General features: G+C 38.8%; 1 protein-coding gene across 1 annotated transcript in view; it reads right to left on the reverse strand.

Annotated features, from left to right (window-relative positions):
- Positions 1-15172, reverse strand: part of DTNBP1 (dystrobrevin binding protein 1) — a 75703-nt gene extending 60531 nt beyond the window's left edge. The window contains exons 1-5 of the mRNA XM_082499562.1: positions 15071-15172; positions 11392-11442; positions 8361-8411; positions 7488-7548; positions 3340-3472 (exon numbers count right to left, since the gene is read on the reverse strand). Coding sequence (XP_082355688.1) covers positions 3340-3472; positions 7488-7548; positions 8361-8411; positions 11392-11442; positions 15071-15126 — 352 coding nt within the window. The 5' untranslated portion in view covers positions 15127-15172. The remainder of the gene's footprint in view (positions 1-3339; positions 3473-7487; positions 7549-8360; positions 8412-11391; positions 11443-15070) is intronic.
- Positions 15173-17397: the final 2225 nt, after the last annotated feature.

Consider the following 17397-nt stretch of genomic DNA (forward strand, 5'->3'; position numbering starts at 1 on the left):
TGGAATGTGTGTTCTAGACTTCTGCATTATAAAACATTTATCCAGCTTTTTTTCAAGAGCTATCAACTGCTAGATGCTAACGCAAAAGAAACTGTTATTTAAGTAACCAAACGCAATTCAGAAGTACAAGTTCAAATGCCAGCTCTGTGAAAAATCTTGATTAATATACTGTCTGGTTTTAAATTCCCTTTTACTTGACCAATACCTACTAGTATCTAAATCCTGACATAAGCCACAATTAATAAACAGATAATACTAAACTAATAATATATCTTCCCCAAAGACACTCATGTCTTGCCGAAAGAGATAAGTCTATGGGCTGTTACTACACTTTTTCCTCCTAAAATTACTGCTTTAGAGATTGTCTACAAACTTATGAAATGAACAAAAATTAAATTCTATAATCTCAGAATACAAAATGTTGCTGGAAGTATATTGCATTATTCAAACTGGAAAAATCTTTTGCATTTTTATCAAGAAATTAAAAAATAAGTATACTTCATTAAAACATACTATTTTGCTGCAAAACATGTACCTAAAATATGGGGTATTAATTTCTTAAAGTAGTTCAAATGTTATCAAAATCAAAATCTTGTATTTAATGAAAAAGATATTCTAATCACTGTGACATTTAGTAAGTTTTACTACATTTCCTTAATGTCTAAAGAGGCCATTAAGAACACTTTAATCCTGCTTCTGAAACAAAGGGTATATGGCCTTTTTTTTTTTCTTTTATGCAACACACTTGTGCTTCTCTGAACAAACAGGATTGAATTTTGCAAAGCTAGAAAATGGCAACTTTCATACTTGATACACAATCTGAAAATAAAGCATGTCCTTCTCTCAAGATATAAACAAGGATACCTCCTCTAAGCAGCAAGAAAAGTTTCCGTTCCCCTAATGGATTTACACACTCATCTTACCCATACTTGGAAAAAAATATTTTTAAAGATAAGGAAGCAATGGCTTTTATCTCTGTTACTGTATACCCAGCCTTATTTTCTTCCCAGTCTCACCTATCTAAATATTTTCACCCTACATTAGATCTGTCACCTATGTTCACGACCACTGGTTTCTGAAACCAGTATCAAGTTAATGCTTTGATGTTTAAAAAAAAAATGGGGGGGTGGAAATTGGTTTTGGATCAAGGTTTGTGTGCATTGATTTGCTGAAATTAAAAGAGATATTTGAGCAACATGCACATACTCAAAGATGAAGCATATTTCATATTAAGACAAGTATATCAGATATTGTCAAGCAGATGTTTTCTGCAACATCTCAAATAAAAATTGGCTTAAATGATGATTCAGATACTAGACTTCTCTTGGAAGTGAAAAAACTGACCTTTTCACTTCAACATGACAGGATTTTTTTTGTCGAAGTTTTCAACAGCAGCTACAAGTAGTTGCGTAATACAACAAATTTATCAAATGAAGACACAGACTTTTTACTTGATATGAAGGATGACTGATAGTGTGAGTACCTACATTAAAGGACTTTTTATAAAGTGCTAATGAAAATCTGTCTTGTAATACACAGCGAAAGCTGAAGAATCTGTACATGACTTGTACCAGTTTTAACTGGGACACTAAAAAGGTTCACTTCCATTATCTAAAACTTCTTTTATCAAAAGCAGCTAGGGTTCCCTATCTACTTTCAAAATGAAAGCATTAATAGATTTATTAGAAGCATACCATGTCACAACACAGAATTATTACTTTTCTTTTCACAAAAGTGATTTTTTTTTCCACAAAAGTGATTAATTCTGGTTCATAAAACTATAACATTAGGAATGGGAAGGTAACCCCAATGCATCAGGATTTATAGCATTTGTAGTGATGAACTATAAAGACAATTCCATTACGTTTTTATTATATTGTTTGTCTTTGGTCTACCAGTGGACTGCATCACTTTGTGCATGATATTATTAAAATCAGTATTTAAATAAATCATTATTTGAATTGACATTTCCTTAGAAAATAATTGAGCTTTTCAAAAAGCCTACATTAAATGGTTATCACACATGATAAAGCCTTATGATAAAGCCTTATGATAAAGCCTTATGATAAAGCCTTATGATAAAGCCTTATGATAAAGCCTTATGATAAAGCCTTACTAAACAAGGTGGTATAAGAAAATTGCAATAAAAATGAAATATGTTCCTTGGTTCAGAAAGAAATAGCAAAGTTATTACCAGCCTACTTAGGAACAAAAGCCGATTTGTGCATATCCACTGACCATAGAAGAATGAGAAATCAGCCTTTGAACACAGAAAAGAACCCTCCTTTTCTTCACATCAGATGCCAGCACACAAATCCAGCCCACTCCACAAAAAACAGGAGGTGCAATTACATGAAGAATTTCTGCATACTTCCCAGCTGGTGTAAGAATAGTGCAGGCAGAGTCCCTGGGGAACTTTGCTACTAAAAGCCATGCACAGACAGCAGTTTTTCAAAACTTTAATTTGATGCAACTTGAATAGATTTTCATGGAGGCAGCAAGAGGCAAGAGGCCTACTGTTGACAGAAAGGCTTGCTACTTGTCAAACGCTGCATGCCCATTTCAAGGTTCAGTAACACCAGACCTTTTCAGAGACTAAGAGGCAAGAACAGTTTTTCCTAATTTCATTTTCAACAGTGGATCAACTGTTTTGTACAAGAGGTTTCCAGAAGTAGTCCACTAAAGCATTCATCTATCCATCTTTTCGTTTTTAAAATTAAATCAACGGGTTAACATTTGGTAAACTTATAACATTTGGAAGCCATCAAACAAACATGAGGTATTTGGTCACCTTAATATGTAGCATTGCTAGTTTCACCTATGAAAAAGCTGGGTATCACTTCAGAATAGCTTACTTAAACTCTGGAAACCAGCTTTGGAACCAACAATTACTCTCAACAAAATTAAATTTTCTGCCTTGAAAGCGTCCCACACCAGGCAAATTTCCCCCCTCCCCCCCATGATGATTTAAAACAACTATTATATAAAATGACATAGACTCAATCAAAGATAAGCAACTACATACCTGAGTGTTAACACCACTTAGAAATTTAAAAAGGCTTCAAGAATAATAGTTTTCAACTGTTTACAGCAAGACATATAGTTGTCACAATTTTTTTTTTCCAAATGACGACACATACAACATTTTAACTACTGCGAGAGCAACCACTAGCAATTTTGCTCTTTTACAAATCCAGCTTGTTTGAGAACTACTGTTTTACAATAGAAAGATGTGTTTGGGAAGCAAAATTAAATTTTATAATTGCAAAATTCACAACAGCTGAACTTCAGTCTAATCTTCTGTACTGACTTGAATGTCTTATGTCTATAAAACCTTACCTAGGTTTGCCGTGAGGCATTCCAGATCTGCTAAAAACACAGGTATTTGTTGGAGCTGATCCTGTAGTTCCACCAGACTGTTCCTTTTCTTCTCCCAATGTGCAGAAAGCATCACAACTTCACTATCCACCAGCTGAAACAAACAGGTTCTTTACTTGCAAATTTATGTACCTATTTATGAGCATCTTGACTAATTTTTAGAATTAATGCATCTGCAAGCATAAGGTCAGCATAGCAAGCCTATAGCACTGCCACTTGTGTACTTCTCAAGTAAATATACAACGCGCTTAAGAAAGCCCCTGTAGTATGAAATATTTATATCAAAATGCATTGATCAAAACAAGATTAAAAGTTATTTCTCATATACTAATCAATGCAGGAAATATTTTATGGAATTTATTAACTCTAAATAACATGCATCCGGCATTTTGACAGCAGCGTTGCACTGGTACACAATAACAACATTGCAGTGATGCAATGTTAGGCTTATTTAGATCAGTAACAGTTTAATGTTGCTAGTCATACTGACTTAATTTTAACAACAAAACTGAAAACTGCATATTCAAAATAGTCAAGAAAGTGAAATAAAAGGAATGACATTTGAAATAAGTTGCCTTTATAACAGTCTTGCTGCTCTGCTCTTGATAAACTTAACTGCAGTAGTTGCAAGTCTTTAAGAACACACTTCTACATTAGTCAATCTTTGTTGTTTGAGTCTTCCTAAGTTTTATTATACAACAGTATAATGAGAAGAGAATACACTGTTGAAGTGTTTTATTGATATAGGTCAGAGTCTATGAAAAACAGCAAGATCAAGAGACCTTAAGTAACAGATGTTTCCCTTATATATGATACTTGAGAAGATTCAATTAATTTCCCTGCTCTTAAGTTCCACTACCCATTCTTCCTCTTGCACACAACTGCAGCACATGGCTGTTATCTGCATTCTGAATTCCTCAGTTTTTGTAGAATTTAGTTGCAGAAACTGAAAAAGTCTGAGCAACCGGCAAAGGAAGTTCTCAAAAATTTACAATTATACCCACTTGAGAGAGATTCTTTTAGAAGAATGACAACTTCTCCCATTTCCAGTTCCTCCAGTGACCTATCCCTGTCAAAAAGCCATCCTGTTTTACCAGACAAGGTTAGAAAACTTATTCCAAACCCCAGTGAATAATGAAACACTTCAGAAGACCAACGTCCTTATTCAAATAAAGCCAAGTTTACTTTTGAGAATGAGATTTATATTTTTATATATTTTTATTGGATTTATAGCAGTTAAAAAGTAAAGCACACCCCAAAAAAATTCACCATAAGATGGGGGCAAACACCAGAAAAACATTTCAGCCCAGAGATAACTAAATTCAGTTAAAATTACAATAATCGAAAAGCAGTATTTTTAGGACAATTTTGTAGATGGGACTGGTGGCTTGCATCTACAATTTAACATGGTAAGACTGTAGGCAGCAATTAAAGCTTGAAATTTTCACTTTCCTTTCTCTATTCAACATTTATAAATAAGACAGCACGAGCAGTTTTATCTGCTACCGGTCAGTTCCAGAAATAGGATACTGGACAAGTGGACCTTTAGGTCTGATATACTACAGCCAATCTTGTGTGCTTCCACAATTCTCATTTTATTGAGCCCTGTATTGTCTACTTTTTTATAAAAGAAACAAAAAAACAGAAGCAATACATATTTTGGATTCTCCCAAAAGTAAACATCTGAGTTTCATGGAAAATATCAAAGTCTTTTTGGAAGTTTTTCGTTCTAACATTTCAAGCAGTCATAATATGTGAGATTAAGGTTACATTGGTTTTATATATATGAAACCTCACAGTTTTCAGAACTACAATTTTTAAAGCAAACTATTGTGAGTATTACAAAATTGTAGGCAAGTCATTTAAGATATCTTCTAAAAAAAGAAATCATCATGAGCAGTAAAACACGCAATGCTGGCAGAGAGAACTTAATCTCTAAAACATGAATGTTTTCAGTGGAATGCGTGGAAGAGGTGGGCCACACTACTAAACAAGAGAAAGAAGAACATCAAATAGTATCTTTCTTACTCTAAATGCACCTCTTCAAAATACATTAAGCACTGAGTTTTTTATTTATTGGAAAAAGATACAGAGAAGACTCCTAAGGAAACCAGTAGAGTCAGGGAGGATGCAGCCTGCCAAAGCGATGGTTTCAGCCAGGACAGAGAACCCCACAGCTCAGTGCTGCTCTGCATCATGGCCACCCAGCTTACACTGTCTGCCCCTTACAACAGGGTTTGAAATTGAAAGTCTGGTGCAGACATCCAAAACAGCAGATCAATGCATTGATAGCACTTACTGGACTGTTCCTTTCACAGAATCACAGAATTCACAGAATCACAGAATTTTTTCAGAGTTGGAAGGGACCTCTAGAGATCATCTAGTCCAACTCCCCTGCTAAAGGGGATTGCCTAGAGCACATTACTCAGGACTGCATCCAGGCGAGCCTTGAAAATCTCCAGAGAAGGCAACTGATCCTTTCCCTTCATTCCAGAAATAAACCACACAACTTGTCACTTTACTTCCAGGGCAGGAAAGCTGAACAAAATTAGGAGAAAGAACAGACACTTCCTCAGCCAAACAAGTCAAACCTTGCTGTTTCCTGTCCATTAGGAGAGGGCAGCAAACAGTGTCGGGCAACAGCCCTACCCTGATACTAACCCACCTACATGCCTCAACCCCAAATACATTCTGTACTTTCCCAGTCCCCTCCAGTGCTTTTAAAGAGCTACAGCAGTAACATGCAGCATCATTTTGGCAATTGTTTACATTGAATCACATTATTTAATGTTTGCATTACATTATTGTTTACATTGCCATTTATTGTCAATGTTAAGATGTCTTAAGCAGTCTCAAAATAATATTCCCAGCTAACTTAAAATCTTTCAAATAATGGCAGAAGAGTGCAAAAACTGACCACCTGAACTTCTGGATGTGTCTTATTTTTACCATCACCTTCTTGTCACACTCTGACAAAGTCATGTTTCTAATATCATTCTATACTTAACATATCCCACAGAAAAACAGTAAGCTGATATAATCAATATTTTTTGCTTAAGTGCAAGTAGTGATTGCAACCATCTGAAAAAGGACAGAAGATGAGAAATTCTGGGTGTCAACGTATCAGTTGAAAAGTACTTCAAAAGTAGTAGGAAATTTCACACTCAATGTTTGTTATAGTAATGGAAATATCAGAAAGTAAACAGGAGAATGAAATACAGATAATTCTTGTTAGATGATACCTTGTTAGAAACACGATCACAGAGAACTTCTATTTTTACAATATCTATATTTAATGCTTTAGGAATATTAATTGTAGGCTGACTACCACCAAATCTGGAAGAGATGTGAGAAACAAGAGGAACTGGACATTCTGATCCATTCCATTAGCTGCCTGTCAAACACCATCTTAAAACCACAGTGAAAAACAATGCAACTTGGCATTTTTCCCAAGTAGCAATATGAAGCATTACTTTTTCACTATACTGGTTTTACTGGATCCAGCTGGGGTGGTGTTAACTTTCTTCATAGCAGCCCATATGGTGCTGTGTCTTGGATTTCTGACCAAAACAGTGTTGATAACAGACCACTGTTTTGGATATTACTGAACAGTGTACTTGTACAGTATCAAGGCTTTCTCTCTTCCCCACTTGTCCCCGCTCCTCCTGCAGCGAGTAGGCTAGGGCTGGGCAAGAAGTTGAGTGGGGACACAGCCAGAACAGTTGACCATTGGCCAAACAGATATTTCATACCATGTAACACCATGGTCAACAATAAAAACTAAGGGTTTGGTCTTCCAAGGTAACCATTTCTCTGAGACTGGCTAGGCACTGGTCTGCTTGCGGGCGGTTGTGAGTGACTGCCTTTGCACCACTTGCTTTTTCCTCTGTCCTTCAATTATTAAACTGTCTTTATCTTCAACTGTGAGTTTTCTCATTTTTGTTCTTCCTGTTCTCTCCTATGTCCCACTGGTGAGGGAGTAAACAAGGCTGTGTGGGTGCTTACCTAGTGGTGGGGGTCAACCCAGTACACTGGTACTAAAAATTTTAGTTTAAAATTATTCAGACATTTTAAAATATTTCAGGTGTGGCATTGTTATTTTTTCTTACCTCTCCAGCTTTTGCACAATCTTTGGCTCCTTTATGAAGGGCAGCCCAAGCATCTTCATATCTGAAGAGAAGAAAGACAAAGGACTCTTTTTACTGTGTTCCCCTTACAAAGGAAGAGGGTTTCACAGATGCCACTGTGCTTATATTTACAGGGACTATCAGAAATAACAGTTTAAAATGCTGTGTGATTATCTTGGTAGAACAGTAAATATCAGAAAGAAATATACAGTAAGAAATAATTTCTTTCAAAGAAAAAGTGATTAATGTTTTTTAAACTGCTAGCTTACATCAAGAGCTAAATGGACCCAGCAATATTTATAAGACTACACATAAAAGCCTTAAGCACTATTTGGAACCCAAGTTCACTAAGAAAATGAAAATAATTAAGAAGATTATAATCACAAGTCTACTCCCCCCAAAAAAGAAAATACTTTTTTTTTTAAAGATAAAAATACAAAGGAAATTTATAATGCAAATAGCATCTGTTACTCTGAAAAAATATGATTAAGTACACATTTTTTCATGGCAATGAAAGGCATACTTTCTCTATTATAACAGAATGAAACCATATGAAATATGTAAAAGTTATAAAACGTCAAATTAAAACCACAGGGATGAAAATTTCCTTCATCCCTGTGCATTAGACTCTGAACTAAAGGCACCTTTCAAATGTTGCTTTTCCTCCAGAACTTCTGTTTCACTAATATGACAGCACTTAAGAAATGGGCAAGCTTTAAACCCCACTCTACTCACTGCAGAACATCCAAAAAAGGTATTAGTAACACCTTCATTTTCTTCTAATTTTCTTAACCTAATGAAGTTATTTCTGAAATTAAAGGAAGCAGACACTAAGAAAGAAATGGAAGGTCATACCTGCTCAGTAATTCCAGTCCAGCAGAAAACTCTGGCAAACACTGAACAGTTCTATAAAACAAATAGTAATTATACAAATGTTGTTAATGAATAGAAGGCTGTTATAAAACATGCGTGCACACACATCTGCATTTGACAGATATACTGAGCCCAGAAACATTCCCTACTGTTGACTTCCACAAACATTTTGTCACTTCTGATTCAAAACGCATTACGCAGTGTATCTTACAAGAATATTCCAAAGCTAGGATTGTTTTTTTTCCCCTTGCTATTTAAAGGTAGTCCATTCTTACTTCTTTTCTACTATGTCCATTAAAAACAACTTTTATGAGATAATTTCCCAGTACAGTTAACAAACATGCAGGATGAACATTCTTTTAACTTAAAATGGGACAGAAATTTTCTGAAAATAAGACTACTACACAAGTTCTTTATGTCTCTCAATAAAGATATTGCACTTAATGTATTCTGCATTAAAAATAAATACTAAGCTAAAGAAGCTTTGCCAGTTTAATGCTCTAATGATCTCCTATTGAATGCATACATTTTTCATTAATAACAGCTCAAAATATAAAGGCAATTTATCATAAGTTAAAGAAAATTAACAGTGTAGCACTTTTAAGGATGTATTATGAGAAGATCTTGATGTTACCAAAATAGACTGCTTTGCATTGTCATCCAAACAATTTTAATGGAAAAAACCAAATACCGTAAATGGAACCTTTTATTTTTTTCCTTAAACCAAGGGAAAAGTGATAGAATGGGCGAGGTGGGAAGGGACCTCAGGCTGTCTCTAGTGCAACCTCCTGTTCAAAGCAGGACCAGCTATGGGATTAGACCAGCTTGCTCAGGGCTCTGACCAGTTGCAACTTGAAAACCTCAGAGAACAAAAACTTCACAGGCTCTGTGAGCAACCTGTTCCACTGCTTGATTGCCCTCATGAGGAAAAAGCTTTACCTTATAGCCTTTTCCTGTATGAACCTCAGTTGTTTCAACTTATGCCTATTGCCTTTCGTGTTGCCACCACGCACCAGTATCAAGAGTCTGGCTCTACCTCCCTGATAACCTGATATGCAGAGAGTTCCAACCCAAACCATCTTGGTGGCCCTCCACTAAACTTGCTCCAGGTTATCAATGTCTTTTTTACATCAGGGCCCAAAACAGTAGCTAGATGTGATTTAAGGAGTGCCAAGTGCAGGGGATAGTCACCCCCCTCAATCCTCTTGCCTGTGGTCTTGCTCATACAGCCCAGGAAGATGTTGCTTTCCTTGCTACCAGGCATGCTGCTGGCTGACATTCAGCTTGCTGTCTCCCAAGACTCCCAGGATCGTTCCAAGCAAAGCTGCTCTCCAGCTAGTCAGTCAGCCCCAGTCTGTATTGTTGCAGGGGATACTTTCTTCACAGGGAAAGACTTTGGATTTGTACCTCTTGAATTCCATAAACTACCTCTTGGCGCATATGGTCCTATGGGCTTTTATACATTGAGTTCCCCAAATTGATCTTCATCCACTACTGATCAATTTTTTCTTTTCACTAAGCACAGAGGACTGGGAGACCTTGTCTGTGAGGACTGAAGCAACAAAGGAATTCAGTACCTCAATTGCATCTACATATGCTGTCACTCCATCATCCACCCCATGTATCAACAATACCACATTTTCTTTGTTCAGCCTTTTATTACCAATGCAGGGCTAGAAGCTCTTCTTGTTCTTGACATCTCGTGTCAATTGCAGGTGAGCTCTGGCTTTCCTAAGGCTAATCCTGCATGCCAAAGAAGTTATGAGGAGGGTATTAAAAAGTTATCCCTGACACCCTCCAAAATTCTTCTGGACTGCATCCTGTAGTGCTGTTCTTTAACCAGATGTCAAGGAAGTTAAAGGCCCCCACATGAATGGGGTTTTAACGATACAGAGAATTCCTCAAGTTGTTCAGAGAAGACATCATCCACTCCCTGATCAGATGGTCAGTAACAAACTCCCATTGCAACAGCACCCTTACTGGCCTCTCCTTTGATCCTGACACACAAACTCTCAGCCATCCTTACAATCAAGCTAAGCTATAGTTGTCCCAGAACTTTATCAGCAAAACAGAAATCACCCCAACATTCCCCTGTTTGTGATGATCCAATTGGTTTGTTCAGTGCTTTTCTGAAAAAGTGATGGATATTTACAGTACATCAGATGAACCAAAACATTACAGACTGGAAAGATACAAAGAAGGCAGTTGCCTAAAATAGTTTTATTCAAACTTTCACCTATTCTTAGTTTAGTTTCTGTGTCTTGTCAATACAACCAGTCTTGTGTTAAAAAATCCTTTTCATCCAAACACTAAGCTTCAGAACTTAATACAGTTTATTTCAGATGCCTTATTTTTTGGTCAGGGCTTGTTTTAAGACTAATTTCTGTCTACACACTGTGTTTTAGTAAGAACATGCTTTACGCTAAACATCTGAGCTTATTTGAAGAAGCAACATTCACAGACATAATTTACAGATAGTAGTCTTTCACTATAGTTTACACAGATTGAAAGAATGAACAATATACTAAAACACAAGAGGATAAAAAACCCACCACAATTCTTAGATCTTGCAACAGAGATGAAAACAGATAATTGAAGTACTCCATTACACATATATTTTCCACAATATAAAGGCTCAGTTCTGTTCTTGCACTAAAAAACCTGAATTACAATTTTAGTAGGAGATTCAGAGATTGTAAATAATTACATTTCAGTGTACTACAACCTGAATCCTTTATAAAGTATTACAACAACATTAAATATTCACATCATTTCAATAGTCATTTATAAATTGATTGATGTCATCAGAAAATACTTAGGCCTATCAATCAAGTTCTATTAAGCAAAGTATTTCCTCAATATTAGGGTTAAGCTTTTCTGTTATCAAAAAAATATTCTGTAAAATTACATACAAATGTTTTTGTAACTGGCTCATATATATGAGCCACTTTCAAATTCTTCTTTAACAAGAACACTCTAGATCAATGCTATACATTAAGATGTTCCAAAGTACCTCTGCCTGCTTTTTTTTGCTTCTCTTGATTTGTCGCCCAAAGTCTTCAACCTATAAATCAAAACAAAACCATCAGATATTTCCAACACCAAAAACAGAGAACAACTTGTTTGAACACATAATGTGTTAATTCCAGTCTGTCATAGTTAATTTTGTTTCAGCTTATTTCATAAATAAATCAAATTTCACTTAGTTTTGTGGAGACTATCATATGAAATTATTTCCACATACACTGCTTCTAAATTGAGATTTTTTTCCTACAAGTGCATCAAGTAAATTGGTATGAAAAGTTTAATGGGAGCTATACATCCAAGTCATCCAGCTCTCAGTACTGTTTCCTTAGCAGACAGGTATTAAAGATCTGCATAGAAATAATCAATCCAGTCCTGAAGAACACCCTTTACAAGAAGGTGTATGTGCCAAGGAAAAGCATGGCTGTCGTAGAGACATTTCCCACTTGCCATAAGTCTGCCAACACAAAACTAGCACAAGCACAACTTTTCTTCCATCAACTATCAAAATCTCCAGCAGCATCACCAGTGTGCTGCCACTGAGCATATCTGAGGCTTGTTTCACCTATGGTGAATTTCAAACTGACTGGTATCTTTCTCCTAAAAAAAACCCCAACAAAAAAAAAAAAAACAAAAAAACCAAAACAAAACAAAAACCCACAAAACAAACACAAAACCCCAACCAACAACAAATGACCCTCCCACACAACACAGAGCTCTTTTCCACTCTACTCTTTTTCAGTCAACCCGTATACACTAGTCAAGTTGGCATGGCAGAGTGAGAACCAAAACCTGCTCTTCTCTGACCACCAAAATGATGGATACCCTCAGCCTCTATGCCTTTGGAGTCCCAGCCATCCAGGACAGCAAGGGTTAGGAAGAAATAAAGGACATACAGACATGAGCAAGATGGAAATGAACTATGAGATAGATAACCTGCAGACGTGACACACAGATACGTAATCCTGAGTGACCCAGTGACTACGAAACACCCTAAAATATAGTTATTCAGGCTGCTTCTAGGGTAATCCAAATCATTCCCCCAGTCTTCACCACCACAAATTTCCAGGAACTCAAAGAAGAAACCTCAAAGCTCTACAGCAAAATAGGTGGCTAGCAATTTGAGAAAAGACATGCTAAGGCAGGTCTCCACTCCCTGTTAGACAGCTTTTCATAATAGTCAAGTAGCAAGAACCACAGCACACTGAGGAAGAACACTGTTGCAGAAATCTCTGCAATTTGCCCCACTCCTCTGACACGTTCCCCAGTATGCACCCCAGCATGCAACAGCAGTACTCCTCTTCATACAGGGAAACGTTGGGTCACAACTACCAGTTCTCTTACGGGAATATCTGCCAGGCAGTTAGAAGTAAAGGTTAAGGGATTTATCACTAGACTACACAATTGGCTCCCTTCCAGCAGTGCTCTCTGTACCAAGTAGAGATACTGTGAGCCACATCACTCAAGCTGGCAGAAGTGCACAAATTACTGCCCTCGCACAGACAAACACAGCTCACTATTGTTTGGGGGTTTTTTTTCCTCCTCCTGCAGAAGACTGCTTGCAGGTAAACAGGTCAAAATCTAGATACCTCACTCACAGGATATACAGAAGTAGTCAGGAGACACAGCTGAGCAGGAAAAAGGGGACCTCATTTCTTTGTACACAGAAATGGCGAATAACCCTAAACTGCTCTTTCTGTAGATTATGCAACCCCAGATTTAATCTTTTTCAGCTGTACATAAACATCTTCTTATTCCTTTGGAAGGGATATTCTTTCCTTAGAAGCCCTGGAAAAGCTTCTCCTTCTCTATGTTTCAAGAAGTCCAACTATTCCACTTTGCAACCATTCATGTGTAGTTAACAATTTGGCCACAACTGGCCCAACATTCTTGACACCTGAAATACTTTCTCTGGGTTTTGACCATTTTGAGCTAAAGCCCTAACAGTACAAAATTACTTTTATTACCATTTTGGTAGTGTAGGGAACAGGGTAATCCAAAACACTATGGTATTGCAGTTGCATTGTCTAGGAAGAGAAAAGAGGCAAAATGGGGCAAGTCATGTTCTGGCATGCATCCATGGGGATGGAAAAAACCCGATGCTCTCCACAGCCTTTGCTACTATGGCTCCAAGACAGAGGTTTCCAATGGCAACAAAGAATATATCCCAGATTAAAAAAAATTAAAGAAGGGACACTCCAAGAAGGGCACATTAATGGAGCTGCCAGAACACAAAGATAGAAATGATGAAATCAGACTGTTCTCAAAAGAGAAAACACTGCAATACAAGGAAGGTAAATTAGAGGCTACATGGAAACATTGACTCCACAGCAGCAATACATGGAGATACAGAGTTAAAGGACCACAGGACCCAGCATGTTATGACCTTTCTCTTGTCTTCTTTCATCATGTGAAAAACCCCTTTTTCAAAAGAACCTTACACTGTATTGATGCATCAAACCCTGTGAGAGTTTCTAAAAATAACAGCAAAACAGAAAGACAGACAGCAATAAAGCAATGCCTTAGTCTGTACTCTTAAGACATTTTAATAGTCAATTACTGTTTGTTGAAACAGATGGCATATAAACAATTTATCTGGTTGACTGGTAGCTTATTCTATCAATTTCTCTGGACCATCATATACTGGTGCAAATGAGCCATTATAAAGTATTTAAGTTTCTAGAGTATATACACATCCATCACTATATATAAATATTTATGACGGGGTGTTATAAGGCAGCCATAACATAATTTCTAAAAGAAACTGATTACAACACGATACTCTCCTGTGGCTCATTATGAGCCAACAGTTTTGCAGCACAGATATGACCTTGTTCTCTGGCCATCTACTGACTTTCCAGCAATGCTCATTTGCACCACCTGCTCGTACTAAGAACAGCATTAATACAGGGCCTCTCCAAAAAAAGCCTTGTGAGGCAATGTAGGAAGAATATCTTTCTACTTTTTAATGTAGGCAAGGGACTGCTCCTTCCGCTTCTCCTGCGCTTCTTTTCCCCAAGTGACAGTAACTCATCTTCCAAGGAAAGAAAAGCTTTTCATATGCTGAATAGAGTACAACGATGCTCTTTACGCAAGCACGTTAATCTACAAAACTCTGAAGGTCAGTTACTTCATAAAAAATTCAAGCGCGTTAGCTGATCCCATTCACATCTCCCTCCCTCATTCTCTCACAACAGCAGTCTCTCTCTCCCTCTTTCTCTCCCCAGACCGCAGCTGGCTCCCGAACCCCACGGCACCTCCTCCCCCACGGCACCTCCTCCCCTCGGCTCCCGACCGCAGCTGCAGACTGCCGCGCAGCTGCCGGGTCTCGCTAGCCTCCCGCCATGAGCCACCCAACCCCGGCGGGAAAGGACTAGGGACGTGGATTAGACCCAGGGGCTGCATTTCCAGCCCCTCCCGGCACCTAGCGGGACACCGCCGCCGGCAGTGGGCAGCCGCGGCTAGCGGAAAGGACCCCGACAGGGGTGCCACCTCCCCAGTCTCCTCCTCTTCCTCCCACCCGCCGGGCCAAGCCCCCGCCTCCCCCTCCCCCCCCTCAGCCCCCGGTCACCTGCTTCCCCCTCCCCACCCGGCCGCGGGGCGCGAGTCCCTCTCCCGTTCCCCCTCCCGCACCAGCCCCGCCGGGCCGGGCCGGAAGCGCTACTCACCCGGCGGTGAGGTCCTGCTGGACGCTCAGCAACCGCTCCCGCAGCGTCTCCAGCATCGTCCCGGCCTTCTCCGGCTGCGGAGGCCAGCGCCGGGCCGGAGGGGCGGGGTGCGGGGCGGGACGCGGGGCCGGGCGGAGCGGGACTCAGCTCCCGCCCCCCCTTCGCCTCAGGCCGTGGGCGGTACCAGGCGCGTGCGGGAGCCGGCGACGATTAACCACCGCCCTCGCGCCCAGCGGAAGGCCTGCCCCCTCGCTTCCGGCCAGGGCCTGGCGCGAGGAGGTGGCGGCGGCGGCGAGCCGAGTAATGGGCGCCGGTCGCTTCATAAAGTAAGGGGCGCCGCGGGGCTGCTGAGGAGAGTTGGGATCTTTGTTTTTGCGTTCCCGGGGTGCGAGTAGCGGCTGGGTAGAACGACGTTCAAAGGTCGGGCCTCTTCAAGGATAGAGACGCATTTGGATCCCTGAAGCTGCAGCTAGAGGCCTTGTAATAAACCGCAGTAAGCTCCTTGGCAGGTGGGGACCCTCGCCTTAATGGTTTAGACATCAGCGAAAGTCGCGTCGGAGTGAACTCGGGCTTTGCAACAAAATGTAAAAAAAAAAAAAAAAAAAGTATGGAAAGCAAAAACACTGTGTCTCTCCCCGGGGTTGCTGAGTTCTTGGAGTAAGGGGCAGGTTTCAAAATCCTTGCAGAGCAGGTAGCTGAACTGTGAGTTTGTATGCAGCCTACAGCTGTTTTATTTGGAGACTATCAGGCTTGTGTGGATATTAGTGGTTCTTAAAAAGAATGACAAAAAAAAAAAAAAGAGGGCTGTTAGTTATTACAAATACTAAATAATGCAGCAAAAAGTTTTAGTTAAGCTTTTTGGTACTATCTATTCAAATAGTAACTGTTGTGAGGCATTGAACTGATCTTGAGACAACTTGAAGTAGAATCGGACCTTTTCAGAACGATTGGCCAGTCTGTCCAGATGACTATATTTATAGTCACAGTAATAGAAAAAGAGTCTCCCACCCTGTGTGTTTTCAGTTAATGTTTGAGAAATGTGGACCCAGTATTTAGGTGAATCTGGGAAATCTTAAATTTCCTTTTATTTGAGACTTCAGTTTTTAAAGAAAGTTGAGATTTCAAAGTTAAAACACTTTATTTGTTAACCAATTCAGTTTTGTTTAAAAAAAATAATTGGAGAGCAGTGAAATAATTTCTTACCAGGAGCATGTATGCAGAGGGGGACTGTTGGGTGTGTTGTTCAATCCTGCAGAAGTCTATTCAATCCACTGGAAAATTGACATCATAATCTTATTTATTCTCTGCTTGTGGGCTTTTAGAAGAATGTGGGACCTGTAGGTTGTTTCTGATGTGGCTTATTGAAAACCAGTATTGCTCTGTGGCCTTAATACAAGTTAAGAGCTAAATGCCTGCTAAAAGAAAAATGATTGGGTTGATCATTCCAAGCATTGAAACTGATGTAACTTGCCTCCTCTTGAGGTCAGAAACACTGTTTTCATGGCAGATTGCATATGAAGTTCTGTAAAAGAGCATATGACATTTAGACAGTATTTTTCTCTTACTTGGCCTAACAATAATACCTGAAAGTAGAGACTTCGCTGGATAGTTAGGTCTCCAGACTAAGAGGGGAAGGACTTGAAGCAACAAGTTTTTCTTGATGTATTCACAGACGTGCATTACAAATGCTGACAAAATCTGTGCAATCTGGCCTTAGGTAATATATATGTTTTGGGAGTTAAAGTTTTCCGAAAACAAGGCAGGTGTTTTAACCTTTGATTTTCACCTTTCCTTTGAGAAGACAGGAATTTTTTCTGTATTACATATTTTCAATTTTTTGTGAGTGTTTTTGCCAGCGGTGGCTCTAATAATTCACAGTGAGTAAACACTTTTGGACTCCATTGCTTCTTTTGCAGTTAAGAAGAAACTATTCAAACACTGCTGTCTTGTACAATTCCATTGCTATCTCTGTGTAGAACCTCGGAAAATAAATGTGTTGAGATAGTGTGAACAGTCACAGTAATCCTAGAAACACAGGGGTGGAAGAGACTTCTAAAAGCACGTGCTATGCTTAAGGGCCATGGTGAATTATGAATACACTATGTGGAATTTTGTTTAACTGGTTCTTAGGAACTTCAAAGGAAGGAGGTTCTGCAAGCTCCTTAAGTTATCAGCTCACATGTTTAGTGTGATCTTTTTTGTTTCCAGAATGAGTAAGCCTGGTTCCTCCTGGTTCCTTTTTTTTTTTTTTTTTTCTTTTTTTTTAAACTTGTAGTTACTTTCCAAACATCTTATTCTTTTTGGTCTGATCTGGACATTCTGCAGAT

Source organism: Vanellus vanellus (assembly GCF_965231255.1).
Source record: "Vanellus vanellus genome assembly, chromosome: 2".
NCBI classification, from domain to species: Eukaryota; Metazoa; Chordata; class Aves; order Charadriiformes; family Charadriidae; genus Vanellus; species Vanellus vanellus.